At 36.2% G+C, this 15074-nt stretch overlaps 2 protein-coding genes across 2 annotated transcripts in view; one reads left to right on the top strand and one right to left on the bottom strand.

Moving 5' to 3' along the window:
* The window catches only part of LOC107689083 (gamma-glutamyltransferase 5-like), a 17548-nt gene extending 16137 nt beyond the window's left edge, over positions 1-1411 (bottom strand). The window contains exon 1 of the mRNA XM_016486990.1: positions 1170-1411. Within this exon, the coding sequence (XP_016342476.1) occupies positions 1170-1330 (161 nt within the window). The 5' untranslated portion in view covers positions 1331-1411. The remainder of the gene's footprint in view (positions 1-1169) is intronic.
* A 12664-nt stretch (positions 1412-14075) lies between these two features.
* Positions 14076-15074, top strand: part of LOC107689072 (calcium-binding protein 1-like) — a 34864-nt gene continuing 33865 nt past the window's right edge. Inside the window, exon 1 of the mRNA XM_016486971.1 lies at positions 14076-14683. Within this exon, the coding sequence (XP_016342457.1) occupies positions 14159-14683 (525 nt within the window). The 5' untranslated portion in view covers positions 14076-14158. The remainder of the gene's footprint in view (positions 14684-15074) is intronic.

The raw sequence follows: 15074 nt of genomic DNA, 5'->3' as shown, positions 1-15074 counted from the left end.
TGAGCCCATCCCTGTAGGGGTCGATTGCATTCCTTAAGATGTGTCAATGACTGTGCATGTCTTGCCTTATGTAATCAGCATAATACTCATGCCAGACACAGAAAAAACTCCCTTTTATATTAAGCAGGTAAGTGAGAAACAACCTCTGTTAGATACTGATGTGCCAAACTCTGGGTAACGGCAGTGTGTCTGTGGAGATGCGATGTTCTTTACTTCTTTCACATTCAGATGTTGTTTTGTTTGACAAAATGTGCAACGAGTTCCAAGCATCACATGACATTAGTCCAAAAGAGGACAAATACCTCCTCTATCCAGGATATGCCTGGAAGCCTTAACTAACTCCTCTCTCTATCCTTTTTGAGCAGGTTAAATTGTGACCCCAGATGAAACAGCCAAGTTCTTTGAAATGCAGTCATAAAAGACTTCAATCATTGAACAAGGAAACACTCTGTACGTTTGGCACAAACTGCAGGAAACGTGGACGAGGGACAAAAAATGTGCCAATCTAAGAGCATTACTTCTACATAGGGGTTTGTGAAGCTGGTTGATCCAGTTTTCACTGGCTTGGCTGTCCCTAATGCCATGGCTCTTGTCAGTTCAATTTAAACTCAAGTTTAATGAGTGCTCAGAACAAAAGATCTTGGATATGGTTTTGTGCTGCATCACTCAGAGGGTTTAAATGGTTGCATAAAATATTTAACAGAATGTCAACAAGCTTGTATGTATAAACTAGTCTGGACAGACCCATTCTACATTCAACTTTTAGGTTATTTTTTCATATGTCATAATTCTAGTTATTCCAAATCTATAAGATTCATCAGTACAAGTGTATCCAAACTCAAGTGTGTCACCATATGTTCAGCGCTGCATTATCTAATCTCTTAAACTGATTATCTCTCTACATTGTTTTTGCTCGTTGTTAATCATTGTTTGAAATAATAGCATTGCGTCTTCATATTAAACACTCTATATTTAAAACAAACTGTGCCAACAGCTTATTAAAAACTATTCATGTAGCCGATTCTGTTGTAGCTATGACATGCAATTTAACTTTCTTAACTTGTACTGCAGCTGTATTGTATTGAACTGAAAGTCAGCGTTGCGTCAATGTAATACTTTCAAAGCCTAAGGTTCAGATCTTAATTCGCATAACGCGCACGTCTTCTTACCTGCCGATGTCGGAGCACCTGGAAGAGTCCGCAGAAACAGCAGCTTGCGTAAACGCGCATCTCTGTTTGGTGGCTAAAATGATGCAAATGCAGATAATCACAACACAGCACACTAAAGCGAGTATGCAAAAGCAGCAGCGTCTCGACTGAGATTTGGCCATGCTTTGATCAGCGCGCGTTCAGCAGGTAGAATGAGACGCGCGCGCTGCTCACTGACTTTTTGAGTGTCGGGGCGGAGAGGAGGCGCGCGACTGAGTGACTTTAGGACGCACTTAAACAGAAACGAGATGGTTGTTTAACTTTATAAACTTACTTGAGAGAGTACAAGTAACTGTACAGTGAAGTCAGTGTGAACACGAAATTATATTCGAAAGAATTCATAAAACAAGTCAGGAGTGAGTTACTGTACTGTGACTTTTATGAAGCCCATCGCCCCTTGCTGTTATAAAACGGCGCCTACTGAAATCTGATTTTAAAAAGTTACATAAATGTTTATATTTATTATGTTTAATTATTCAGGTGAGGAAAAAAAAACAGCAATTCTTCCGCCAATTAATAGGCTTCAGTTCGTGGTTGCCAACGGAATTTGCGAATGTGCAGTGAGGCACGTGCAATAGGCTATTTATCTTTATTTACGACGTCCTGCGCGTTTATCAGTTTAGAATTTATAGTCAGAACAATATATTTTTATTACATTAATACCATAGTAGCCTACATAAATACAAGTACAATTTTAGAAGAAACAGCAGTACAGAATACTGGAGTTGACATCTAAAAATGTAGGCTATATATAATTTCATGAGTTTGTGCCCATATAATCTTATTTTAGCATTAGTGATAAACAGATTTGGCTTGATGTCTGCAATGGAGGGCTCAGAGAGACTATTCTACTCGAGCTCCGATAGCCTCCTATAGACAGAAAGATAAATAAATAAAAATGCACAAAAAGGAGGAGATGGGGAGGAGGAGGGACGATTAATTGGAAGATTAGATGGGCGTACTCCTCCCGAAATTACATTAATAACTTCACTTGCGTAGAATTCTTTCTATTTTTTTTTACTGTCCTTATTTAGTCCTGTTTGTTGTTTTCAGCTCTTGATTTTAGTCTGTACCAGCTAACCAACTTTTGTAATTTATTAGCCTAACTAAAGTTAATAAATATGTCTTTTGGCATAAAGGAGGTTAGTTTATATTTGCACATAACTGGGTTATCACAGTTTTATTCATTTAACAAAGAATGAAAAGTAACAGAACTTTGCTAACTCAAACTTTAAAAAAGTAAATTAATAGCCTATACTTATGAGAAAAGTACATGATAAACTATCTTGATTATCTCAAATATGGAATTGTGATTCCTGAGAAAGACTAGATTAATCTTGCATTCATCTCTCCGAGAATTTCATCTCAACGATTTCTCGTACTGCACTCATATTTGGCAAGAAGAATCTGTGACTCACTTCATTCAACTCATCACCATCTACTTATCATCTATCATGAATGATGACAACCATAACATTTAAAGTTGTTAGGTGAGTTTGATCACATTAGGGGAAAAAAAAACATATTGGCAAGAGACAATGTCACATTCCACAAGGGCCTTTAAAACTTTTATTTTTTAACCGGGAGAAATTCACAGAAGTTGATAGACAATGCACACTGAATTTAATGAATTGAGAGAGTTATTTTTTAAAAATTTTTTTTTTTTTACTTATTTACTGTAAATTCGCTTTTTTTTTTTCTTGTTTGTTTTTTTGTTTTCACAGCTGGCTCTTCTTCAAATTAACTCTACACAGCTGCCTTCCTGTCACTGCCTTGGAAGTTCTGTAGGTCAGTAGCATCACATAAAACTGATTAAACGTGTCTTTACTTCCATTTCTCAAGAAAATATAATTAGCTTGAGCTTTTACATTGTGTAAACTTCTTTCTTACCATACAGAGGAAAACAAGATATTTCCCAAAGCAAAATATTCCCTCATCCATGTATAGGCTTGCCTGAAGAAACAAATAAGGTACAGACAGTTTTCTTTGTAATTGATTAGATAAGTTTCAGTAAAAATTATTTGCATAATATTGTTCAATAAAGAACTAAATTCTTAAACTTTTAAAGGAATAGTTCATCCAAAATAAAATTTGCTGAAAATGTATATTCACCCTCAGGCTATCCAAGATGTAGATGAATTTGTTTCTATTTCTAAAGCAATATTATGGATAGAGGACTTGTATTTTAGCTACAATGATTTTAAGTTAAAAACACCTTAATGATGGATTTCACCTTAATGATGGATGCGCATCTTTTCATGTCACAAGACTTTAACTGATGGACTGGAGTTGTGTGGATTATTGTGATGTTTTTATCAGCTGTTTGGACTCTCGTTCTGACGGCACCCATTCACTGCAGAGGATCCATTCGAGAGCAAGTGATGTGATGCTAAATTTCTCCAAATCTGTTCAGATGAAGAACTCATCTACATCTTGGATGGCCTGAGGGTGCGTACATTTTCAGCTGATTTTCATTTTTGTGTAAACTATTCCTATACAAATAAAGGTTTTAATTAGAAACAATAAGGGTGAGTAATGTGGAGAAACGTTTTAACCTGTTTTCTAGTTCTTTAGAAAAGCATCAATGTTCTGGTGCTTTAGAAATACTTAAAAATTAAAACTCCTGATCTACAGAACATTTCATTTGAACTTTTCTACATTCCAAAAACATTTAGCAAATCAAGAACCCTATACAGTCAAAAAAACGTTCTAGATAAGAAGAACCTTTATTTTGAGTGAAGATTCATTTTCGCAGTAGGTAAAGGTTTCTTGAGTTGGTTATCAGAAGACACAAAAGTTCAGAGTAAAAGTTTAAAGTTTTCAGAGCAGAGTATTGGTTTCTAGGTTCTTTAAAACACCACCACATAGATTTTTCTAAAGAACACAAGAATAAAAAGAACTTAAAAGGCATTAGGCTATAAAGCCATTTTTGGTTCTAACTGGAACCTTTTTTATGTGTAAAAGTTGATTGAAACAACTGTGTGCTGTTATATGAAGAATGAAAGTGAAGTATTTGTTTTGTCCTTGAACTGAAAGCAATTGTTTTGATGTTCACCACTCTGTGCCTGTCAAATCTGTGCATGTTCCCATGAAAAGACTCAGACATCTGAGAGAAACAGTTAAGTGAAAGGTACTAGAAAGATCTGGGTTTAGATATGTGACAAATATGCTAGTTTAGATACTCATTATTCCGTTGGCACTATTAATAAGGTACAGTAAGCAGGTCATTATATGTGATATTCAATATTTAAAACAAAACCTTGTCTTTTAACGGTATATATAAATGTGAGGAAATGTTTCTTGGGTAATCCGTCATTGTGCTGGAAAAAAATAGTCCTAAAAGAAATTAGACTTTACCTAATTAGTAGTTGTGTAAACAGCACATGGAAAGCCCCAAAGTGTGTTTTGTAAATTGTGGCAAAGATAACAGTAATGATTAGAATGATAAATATGAGGGTTGGTAATGAGTGATTTTCTGTATAGCCAGTTTAAAGATGAAGATAAGAGATACGATGACTGAAACAGACACTTTCAAGTTAAACTAAAGCATCTGTTGCCAAAGCAAAGAGTTGGCTAGATAAACGTCTTTGGCAATTTCCAGCAAATTCATGAAGGAGCTAAACCTCATTTGAAAAGATGCCAAGTTAAGCTCTCCAAACACTCTGGTAACAGTAAGCAGATTGGCAGACACATAACTTTCAGACTGACACCTTTTTGTGTAGCCTAACACCCAAAAATTGCGTCATCATTTATTTACCGTCTTGTATTTCCAAACCCGTATGACTTTATTTCTTTTGTGGAACATGAACGTTTTTTGGTGAATGATGTTGCAAAGTATCTTTTGTCTTTTGCAGATGAAAGTATACAAGTCTGTAACAACATGAGGGTGAGTAAATTACAGATTTTTCTTTCTTTTTTTTGTAAACTGTCCCTTTAAGCATTATCACACGAGTACTGAAAATCATATGTGACTCAGTCTGCTCAGAACTGTGATATTGCTCAGCACTTGGGAGAACATTTTATCAAGTTTAATGTTAATCTGAGAGTGAATAGCTTAGTTTGCACAGTCAAGAGCAACAGTGCCCGATCCAAACCCTTTTCAATTTTTGGTATTGATAAACTCATCTGCAACAAAAGCCCTGACAAATCAAATGTCAAAGCAAAACAAAGAATGAAAGAGGACTGCAGGCGTAGGAATTCAACATTATACACCTCATCTGTTCACAGTAAATACAAGCTGACCCTGGAATTGTAGCTTTCAACTGACCGCAGACAACCTCCTTAGCGCAGACAAAGAAGCTTAAATCCAGGGAGTTTATGAAGCTAGTTGAGAAATATACATATAAAAAAACCTTGATTGTTGAAACGCTGTCTCACATGAACACCAAGAACATATCCGCGTTTGTGCATCAATGTCTGTAATGTGTGCTGTAGGTGTGAAACTTTTAGGAATCTTATCCAAGTTGTAGGCTAGTCAATATTGGTCTGTCAGTCAGTCGTATCTGACATAAAAGATCCGCGAATGAAACTGTGACCACAAACACCATTAACTTAAGTGAATTATATGGTAATAATCAGCAATAGGCGTTCACACAAATAACTTAATTTTTTGAATGTTTTAATATGTGTTCACACAAATAACTTATTTGAATTTTTCATTGATACAACATTGCACTGAGTTGCTAGAAAAGAAATGCGTAGAGACGTTATGGCTTGATGACGTCAAGAATCGATGAACCGGCTTTTTGAACCGGTTCAATGAGCCGATCTGTCTGAAAAGAACCGGTTCGCGGAAATGAATCGGACTTTGCATCACTACTTTCCACAGGTGTCCTGGTACCAGGTTGGCAGCAGACAAAAGAGATCAGGATCAGCAGGTAAGTATTCCACAGAAGGGGAGCCAGGTAAGTCTATACGGGAGTGACTTTACATGATACGAGACCAGACAAAGCTTGAGTGCAGTGAAGGTGGCTTGTACTGGTCTTTACTGCGGTGAGACAGGTTCGGGCAGTGAGACCTCAGGTGATGGTGATCGTGAACTGTGAGCAGGTGTGAGCCAGGGAGGATTCTGGGAAATGGAGTCCTTAAAGTGGTAAGGTGACAGAGCTGGTGACTGGCTAGTGACAGCATACAGGTTTGGAATGACATGAGGGTGAGTAAATTATGATAGAATTTTCATTTTTAGGTTTCTTTCTTAATTTGCATTATAAGAGACTTATTAACTGTAATTATAAACTGTATTGACTTAAAAACTCTATTAGCATGCCAATTTATTATCTGATGAAACCAATAATAAAAAAATCCTGTCATATTATGTTTTCGAATGGATTAAATATTTCTTTTAAAACGTATGAATGGCGGTCACAATTATTTAGCCATTCCTTGAAGCACCCTTAGTGATTTGATTCTGGAACCGGGCCTGTGATGATTAGAGATAGAAGTGATAATTCACATAGCCACGAGTTTAGTGTGGCAAATTTGGTCCAGTTTTACTCACGATACTGTGACTGCACTGTGTGTGTATTACAAGAACGAGTGTATGTTAGGCTAAATTTGGAACCATCTCGTCTTTCTTATCTGATTAACTCTGTAACAAAGTTCGTAGTTCGGGGAAGAAGGAGGTGGGAACCGGCGAACATTTAAACATAATTTCATAACAAAATAAACACAAAACTGAAAATAGCACGACAGCCCTTCACAGACGACTGCCGCGCACAAACAGAACCAAAACAACATAAATAGTCCAGGCCTGGTCCTCTCTTGTTTTAGAATGTTCAGAGAATAGTAATATTCTCATAATGTTTGCAAAATTTTACAATGGAATGTTCCCTTATCATGCGCATAACCAAATAAGTGTGTGTGTATATATATATATATATATATATATATATATACTTATTTGGTTATGCGAATTGTACAGAACCTAATGAAACGAGGGTGCACTAACAGTTCAGCGGTGTCGGCTATCACGTTCACATCATTTGCTCTAATGGTTAAACCATGAGGGGATTTGCTCCCTAATTGCTTGAGTGCAAACCGATGCCTGCAACAGCACCCTGGTATGGGCCATTGATGAAAATCTGATATCTCTTTCCTCTCTGGTTCTCCTTCAGACTCACACACAAGTATACACACACATACATGCCATATGTACTACATGTGCTCTTTAAAAAGCAACATGGCCTAGTTCGTCCTAGCTGTAAATAAACTGACCTCACCTTCAGCACAGCATTCAGCCTCAGGTAAAACACAACATGAGAATGAATCCATCTGCTCCTAACTCACTTCCATTCATATGATGTATGTATTTTAATGTTCATGATGTAATATATTAATGACAATTTTGTCATAATTTACACTCGGTCTTGTTCAAAATGATTTTGTAATGTAAATGCAGCAGAAAGGAGTTTGTATTTTCTACATTTGATAAGTTAGTTCAAGTAAGTTCAAGGATATTACTTGTACTCAATTTCAAGCATAGGAATTAAATCTCAATTAAAATTATATTAGTGCTGTCAAACGATTAATCGCGATTAATCGCATCTAAAATAAAAGTTTTTGTTTACATTATATATGTAAGTGTACTGTGTATATTTGTTATGTATATATAAGTACACACACATACAGTATATATTTAGGAAATATTTACATGTTTATTTTGGATGTGATTAATCGCGATTAATCATTTGACAGCACTAAATTATATATAATTGTTACAAAAAAAAAAAATCCCAACTCATTTATTTTCTTTTTTGCATGGGCTTTTTTGAGTTCTACTTGCTTCCATTATATTGTTAGTTCAAATACTTTGGACAAATCAATTGGTTAAGCAAATTTATTTATTTACAGTGGATTATTTGTTATATGTATATTGATTTATAGTTATCAAGTATTTATTCTAAAGTATAAAACTTTAGAATTAGAGTTTATTTGGGTACTTTTCAACAATATAAAATTAAATAAAGTTCAAATATACTTAACTGCACAATGCAGGTGTTCCCAGCATGCACCAAGACATGAATAATTAATACGGTTGGAGTTTCTTACAGTTTGTAATGGTGTTATTATGCTGATTTCAATGATGTTTTGCAATCTGGTCATTTGTTTTGTGACACCTGCAGTTTATTTTCTACTCTACATTAATGAGGAAAAAAAATTAACTTAAATGATTTTAGCAAATGGCTGCAATATAACAAAGAGTGAAAAATTTAAGGGGGTCTGAATACTTTCCGTACCCACTGTATATATATATATAGGTTCCTTTCCTTTCTACTCTTCCTTCCTACTTTTTTACTTTAGTTTTTTTTTTTTTTGAAGCTTTAAAGTCAGTCTACATGCATTACAATTGCATGGAAAAGCATCAGCAGTTTTCAGAATTTTTTTGCTCAAGAAAAGTAAAAGTCAAAAGAAAGAGCTATCCTTTTTTAGGCCAGTGCTGTTATCAGCCTTAGGATCCTCTGCCTGTTAGAGTTATCACATTAAACCCAAATTGATTAATTGAAAACGAGAACCCACAGGGAGGTTTCAGAAGTGCTGTATGAGTGGCTTCCATCGTTGTGCTTCCATAAATAGACTTAATAATTATTCTGTCCCCTTTGCGTCATGCAAAACCCCCACCCTGCTTTCCCAGCAACAACCCTTCAGAACACGTTATGCTTTTTTGCATTTGCATTTATTATGCCTTTTTCATTACCTCTAGAAGGAACCCGTACCAGATTTGTTTTGGCTACTGCATTAGTTTGTCTTCCTTATTAGGGGACATGTGCATTCAAACTTTTCAGCCTTGCTTGTTTTTTAAGGAGAGGGATTACATAGCGACATAATGCACTAGGGGGCAGACAGTCGAATTAAAAAACACATAAACCAAGTGCACATCTCTCCTCCACTCAAGTGTGAATGGTTTCCAAAAGTATCCTCATTCCACTGAGTCAGCCCTGCATACACAGGGATAGGGTAAAAAATAAATATATTAATGAATGAGATGAGAGAAAAGTGTTTTAAAATGCATTGCAGTCTAAATTGCATGGAATGCAATAAGAATATTTGTGACCTCACAAAGCATTTGAGTCCAAATCTGACCAATTAACCCTTGTCAAAACAATTTTATTTGAATGGAATCATAATTTAAAATCAATCCTAATATGATCAAAGAATCACCTTTCAGTTTATTTGTCCAAACCCTATTAAATTCTCCATTAGGATATTTATTTCAGTACTTTTGGATCATTTTCTAACTATGATAGAAACGCCACTGCAGGGTTATTATAGTTAACAAAAACTAAAATTAAAACTAAAACTATAAAAAATGGAATTTTAAATTATGACAACTCTCGGAACATTTTAGCATGGTGATGGATATGACAATGTTAATGTATTTGGTCTTGGCGGAACAGATCTGCTATGCTGCTGCTGAATTGCTGCTGCTGTTGGTTATTGCTGTAGTTGTAGATTATTGCTGCTGCTGCAAACAAGTACAGGATCTTGCTACTGCCAATGCATATGGCGATACGTTGCCATGAGTATTTAAGACATACTGCTGCTGCACAAATAGCATAGGCAGTAAGCTCATTGGGTGCATATGCAGCATGAACCAATCAGCTTGTGCCAAGTCGTTTAACTCTGAATATCACCCCGTCAGAATGCGCCATCTAGAGTTTCATGACTGAACTATATATTTACTTAAAATATAATAAAATAAACATAAACAGGAATGAAATAAATCATTGAAAAATTTCAATTACTTACCCAGGCAACATTTTTCTTTGTATTTTAATTTAGTTTAACTTGACGTACTAAAATACCTAAAAAATTAAATTAATAAACAATTCATAAAAACTAGGCTATACAGACATATTAAATAAAAATTACAATAAAATTACTTAAACTTTTATTATTTAAATTAAATAGAAAATGCAAAAAAAAAAATCAAAATATTAATAAAAACTAGATAAGAACTTGTTCCATTGGCATTCTGGTTTACACATGCTTATGTTTTATAATGTTTAATTTATGCATCTGGGACATCTTCGTTAATGTTTTAGAACTTTAATATTCACTCATTTGTTTATAAAGCTCATTACCCGAGCAACACATTGTGCCTTTGTGAAGCTATTTGGCTAATGATGCCTTCATATTTGGCTGAACTTTGCGGCACTGATGTGTTTATACAAAAGCAGAAGTGTACAACATTCGGACTTTCAAAAGCTCATGGGTCTCAAGCTGCTGACTGTTCAATTATTAACCCATCACATGAATGTTTCAGAAGCAGTAAACAGTGCCAATAGACGGGGATAATTGAGAGGGTGAGCCGTGGCCAGATAGTTGACTGGCAACATCGTTCCTGAAAAAGAGCACACAAATGCTGCTTTCTGGTAAGTGCTTTGGCTGTAGTTTCTCAGTTGAACACCCTGGAGTGTTTTGTTAAGAAATTCTGAGCGTATTGCAAACAGGAAAGTCTGAAAAATGAGCTGACGGAATTGAGCCATCAGAGACTGTAAGATGAGCACTTGAAATTTTAGCCTAAATGTTATCAAGTGGAACAACAAGTACTTTAGTCTCAACTAGTATTTTTACTACAGGCTCATTTACTAGGGAAAAGACCTGCTGTTTAAAATACTTTATATTTTACCCCTAGAATTCACATAAAATTTATTTGTGCTGTGAAATGAGACTTGAGTGCATGCATAATTGCACTCAATTAAGCATGGAATATTCTTAAGATTTACACTATGTGTGTGTGTGTGTGTGTGTGTGTGTGTGTGTCTTTGTGTGTGTGTATGGTGTCAAAAGTGACATTCATAAATTCTATTTCACATAAATATACTCTTCTATTCAACTTTCATTCAAAAAAGCCTAAAAAATGGTTTCCACCAAATATTAAGGAGTACAACTGTCTTCAACATTGCTAAGAAATGTTTCTTGAGCAGCAAATCAGCATATTAGAATGATTTCTAAAGGATCATGTGACACTGAAGACTGGAGTGATGCTCAAAATTCAGCTTTGCATTACAGGAATAACATTTAAATTTAAATGTATTAAAATAGGAACTGTATTTTTGATCAAATAAATGCAGCATTATGTGTAATAAATAAATGAGCTTAATAAATCTTACTACCCTTAAACCTTTGAAAAGTAGGGTAACTGCAACTAAAAATGCTAAATTAAAGCTAAATTAGATTTGTGCATTTTGTAAAGAAAACAGTGCTTTTCACAAAGCTAAAGTGCTGTGGGTGCATTTCAGGTTGTAAAAGTTACTGCTTAGATGTTCTGTCTGGTCGCTAAAAGTTCACAAATCTATATTTTGACATAGAGAAAGCCCAGTTCCTTTTATGTAACTCTGTGGCAAGCCACATGATTCAAAGTATCTACATTTTATATTTGTTTCAAAAAAATGTATGAGCCCAAAGTTTAATACTTCAGGGTCAAAGATTTGCAAACCTCTTGCAAACACCTGATTATCATATAAAGTACCTACCTAAAGCGCATCTGATAAGTGTGATAATGTAGCATATGAAACGAAGTCTGTTTTTCTGTTTACTGGAGTGTGAGATGAAAACACATCTTATTTTTTATTTATTTGTTGCTCCCTTGAATGCAAATGGGCCAGATTGAACCCTGGGGCTTTAGTGTCCCCTGCTCTAGACAGAGAGGTGGGAGGGGAGTATCTCTTTAAAGAAACCAAAAATTCATAATTTTTTGCTGAATGAAAAGAGTTAAACACAACTCAAGCAAAAGCAAAATATCCCAAAAGTCACAGTACGTGTTCCAGGAGTTACGCTGAGACCAGAGGAGCTATGTCAATCAAAAAGAAAGGAGGAAGTAATGCGGGGCAAGAGATGGTGAGATGAAGCAAAAGATTCCATCTTTCCCTGGAGCGAGTGAGACGGATGTCAGTGAACACAAAGTCCCAGGAGACTGCTCCACTTTCCAGCATCTTACACACTGTTTAGACACAGTTTTTACTTCTTTAATTGGGTCCATATATAGTGACATAATGCACATAAATGCCTGAACACCCTGCGCAGCTGCTCCGAGACTGAAGGAGCGCAAGCAGATGGGACTTCACGATGGTCCTGTTTGAACAGGAAACATCTCATCTACTTCTAGCCAACCTGCATACATTATGTAGCTCACACAGTATGTTTTGCATCTGCATGGAAACAAGTCATTAAATGTGAAAGAAGTTTAAATTATGTAAAGATAGAGTACAGCCACTTCAGATTGACTGCAGTGTCAATCAAAACTTACCGCATGTGACTGTCCTTCAGAAAACAAGCATGATAAGCAGTTCTGTAGCTGTACATCAGTTACAAAGGATTCAAAGCACTGGGATGTTTTGACTAGTGAATATATGGCTCACAGTCGACATTCAGACATTCATTTTTTTTTGGCATTGAAGCCCTTGGTTTGAAGAACATATCTTGCCAAAATGCAATTAAATTTGTAAATAGAATTTTTTCTTCTATCTTTACAGTTGTATTAGTGTGCACAATTTTTCCTTAGCAGCAGGCTAAACACATTTTTAGTGTAATTTAAAATATTTAAAAAGTTAAAACTAGTGCTGTTAAACGATTAATCGCATCCCCCCCCAAAAAAACGTTTTTGGTTACATAATGTATGTGTGTGTACTATGTATATTTGTTATGTAAATATAAGTACACACAAATAATGTATATTTAAGAAAAATATGTTATATATATATACATATAAATTATATAAATATATACATGTAAATATTTTCAAAATATATACTGTGTGTGTATTATACATAATAAAAATACACAGTACACACACATATATTATGTAACCAAAAACGTTTATTTTGGATGCTATTAATCGCTATTAATCGTTTGACATCACTAGTTAAAACAGATTGTCACTTGTGTTTTGTCATATTTTTATATTTGTTATATTCAATACTTTTTGTTAAGAAAAACAAATGGATCCGCATGTTTGTATATTACCATTTAGAGCAATTTATTAATTTTTACTGAAAAGCCATAAGCCAATAGAGCAACTTATATATTGCATATTGTTTTTATTGTACAATATATTTCAAAAAACGTATTCTCAGATCAATGTCAATAAACAGCAAGGTTCCCATTGTGACAACTAAAAACTATAGGCTTACTCCATATCTGCTATTGGGAATGTTGTCACGAGGTCGACCCATTTTTTTAATGATGCAAATGTTCAAAATATTTTTGTAGTCAATGCCTTAAACTATGGAACTGCCTGTAAAGGTTTAATACATATATAATTAGAACATTCTCATCATTTGTTGTCAATGTCTTTTTCCCGTCACTGTATTCCGTTCACCTGCGCACGTCACACCGTCATTAATATTTTCACGTCCTTTTATTCTTCAATGGTTTCTCGAGGCAGTTTGATGTAACTTTCATCCTGAGAGAGAGAGCGAGAGAGAGAGCGAGAGAGAGAGAGATTCACTTTGCTGAATTTTGGTGGCAGCGCGCGCTCAATTGGGTCACGAAGGACCGAACAAACTCCGCGCGAGCGACCTGTGCGATGCTCTCTCGCGCTCTATAAAGTCCTTCACTCAGCGTTCACCGCAGAGATTCCCACCTGCCCAACGACACGTTTAAATATTCCGATTTTTTTTTTAAAGATACCTGACTCAACTCAGGGGGTCAAAATGAGCTCCTCGCTTCCAAAATTTCATCCTGAGAGAGAGAGCGAGAGAGAGAGCGAGAGAGAGAGAGATTCACTTTGCTGAATTTTGGTGGCAGCGCGCGCTAAATTGGGTCACGAGGGACCGAACAAACTCCGCGCGAGCGACCTGTGCGATGGTCTCTCACGCTCTATAAAGTCCTTCACTCAGCGTTCACCGCAGAGATTCCCAGCTGCCCAACGACACGTTTAAATATTCCGATTTTTTTTTAAAGATACCTGACTCAACTGTGAATCTTCAAGAGTCTGTGGGGGGGTCAAAATGAGCTCCTCGCTTCCAAAAAGCGAATCCACCACATCCCTGATCAAAACCAACCGGAGAGTCCGCGCGGACCCCGCGAGCCACCGCAACGGGCACCGGCACACGGGAGGTGGCGGCGGCGGAGACTCGTGCTGGACCGAAGAGTGCGATGCCACCGCCAGGAGACCCCTGTGCCAATCAAAACACGTACGAAAAGCGGAGAAGGTCCAGAATCCCCGCGGTCAGGATGTATATTATCAGGAGGATGGACCTGAACACCGCAAACCGTCACGGCACCACCACACCACTGACCCTCCGGTCCAACTCCACGGGAATCCCAGCACCAGCCGAACGACTTCATCCCTCTCCAAGCGCTCGGAGGAAGCCGCGCTGTTCTTTGAAACGAAGGACGAGCGTCAAAGCCTCACCTCCAGTCCACCTCCAGCGCTTCAGCCCAGTAGCACCCGAGCCCCCGGGAGAGCGAGCGCATACAGCGGGGCGCTTGATGCAGACCTCCATCCCATAGTCAAATCAGTCTTTGGACAGGTAGGGTGACTACTGTGCTATGCTACTAAGTCGTTTAGCTGATTCTTGTATCTGTGACTTGTACATTTTTGAAGTACACTAATGATGCAGTATACAGGATCTACTCAATGGCAACAGATCACAATCAGTAGACTACTTGATTGAGCGAGTTTCAGTCAGAACGTGAATAATTTAAAATGAGTTAGATGGTTTAAAATTGTTCTATATCTCATGTGGTACATAAGTACATAAAATGTAGAAATGTGTGTCAGATTTTCATAATTTTAATCACCTTTTGCCTTTTTAATAGTTCATGATAAATGGTGTGACAGTATTATTATTGTAAAAATAAAATAAAATAAATATTACAAAAATATTATTATTAAAACAATTAAATATATAAAATAAAAAT

The sequence above is a fragment of the Sinocyclocheilus anshuiensis genome, unplaced genomic scaffold (assembly GCF_001515605.1).
Source record: "Sinocyclocheilus anshuiensis isolate Anshui unplaced genomic scaffold, SAMN03320099.WGS_v1.1 scaffold393, whole genome shotgun sequence".
Lineage (NCBI taxonomy): Eukaryota > Metazoa > Chordata > Actinopteri > Cypriniformes > Cyprinidae > Sinocyclocheilus > Sinocyclocheilus anshuiensis.
Note: the sequence above shows the minus strand (reverse complement) of the source record. Positions and strands in the feature narration are given on the sequence as shown.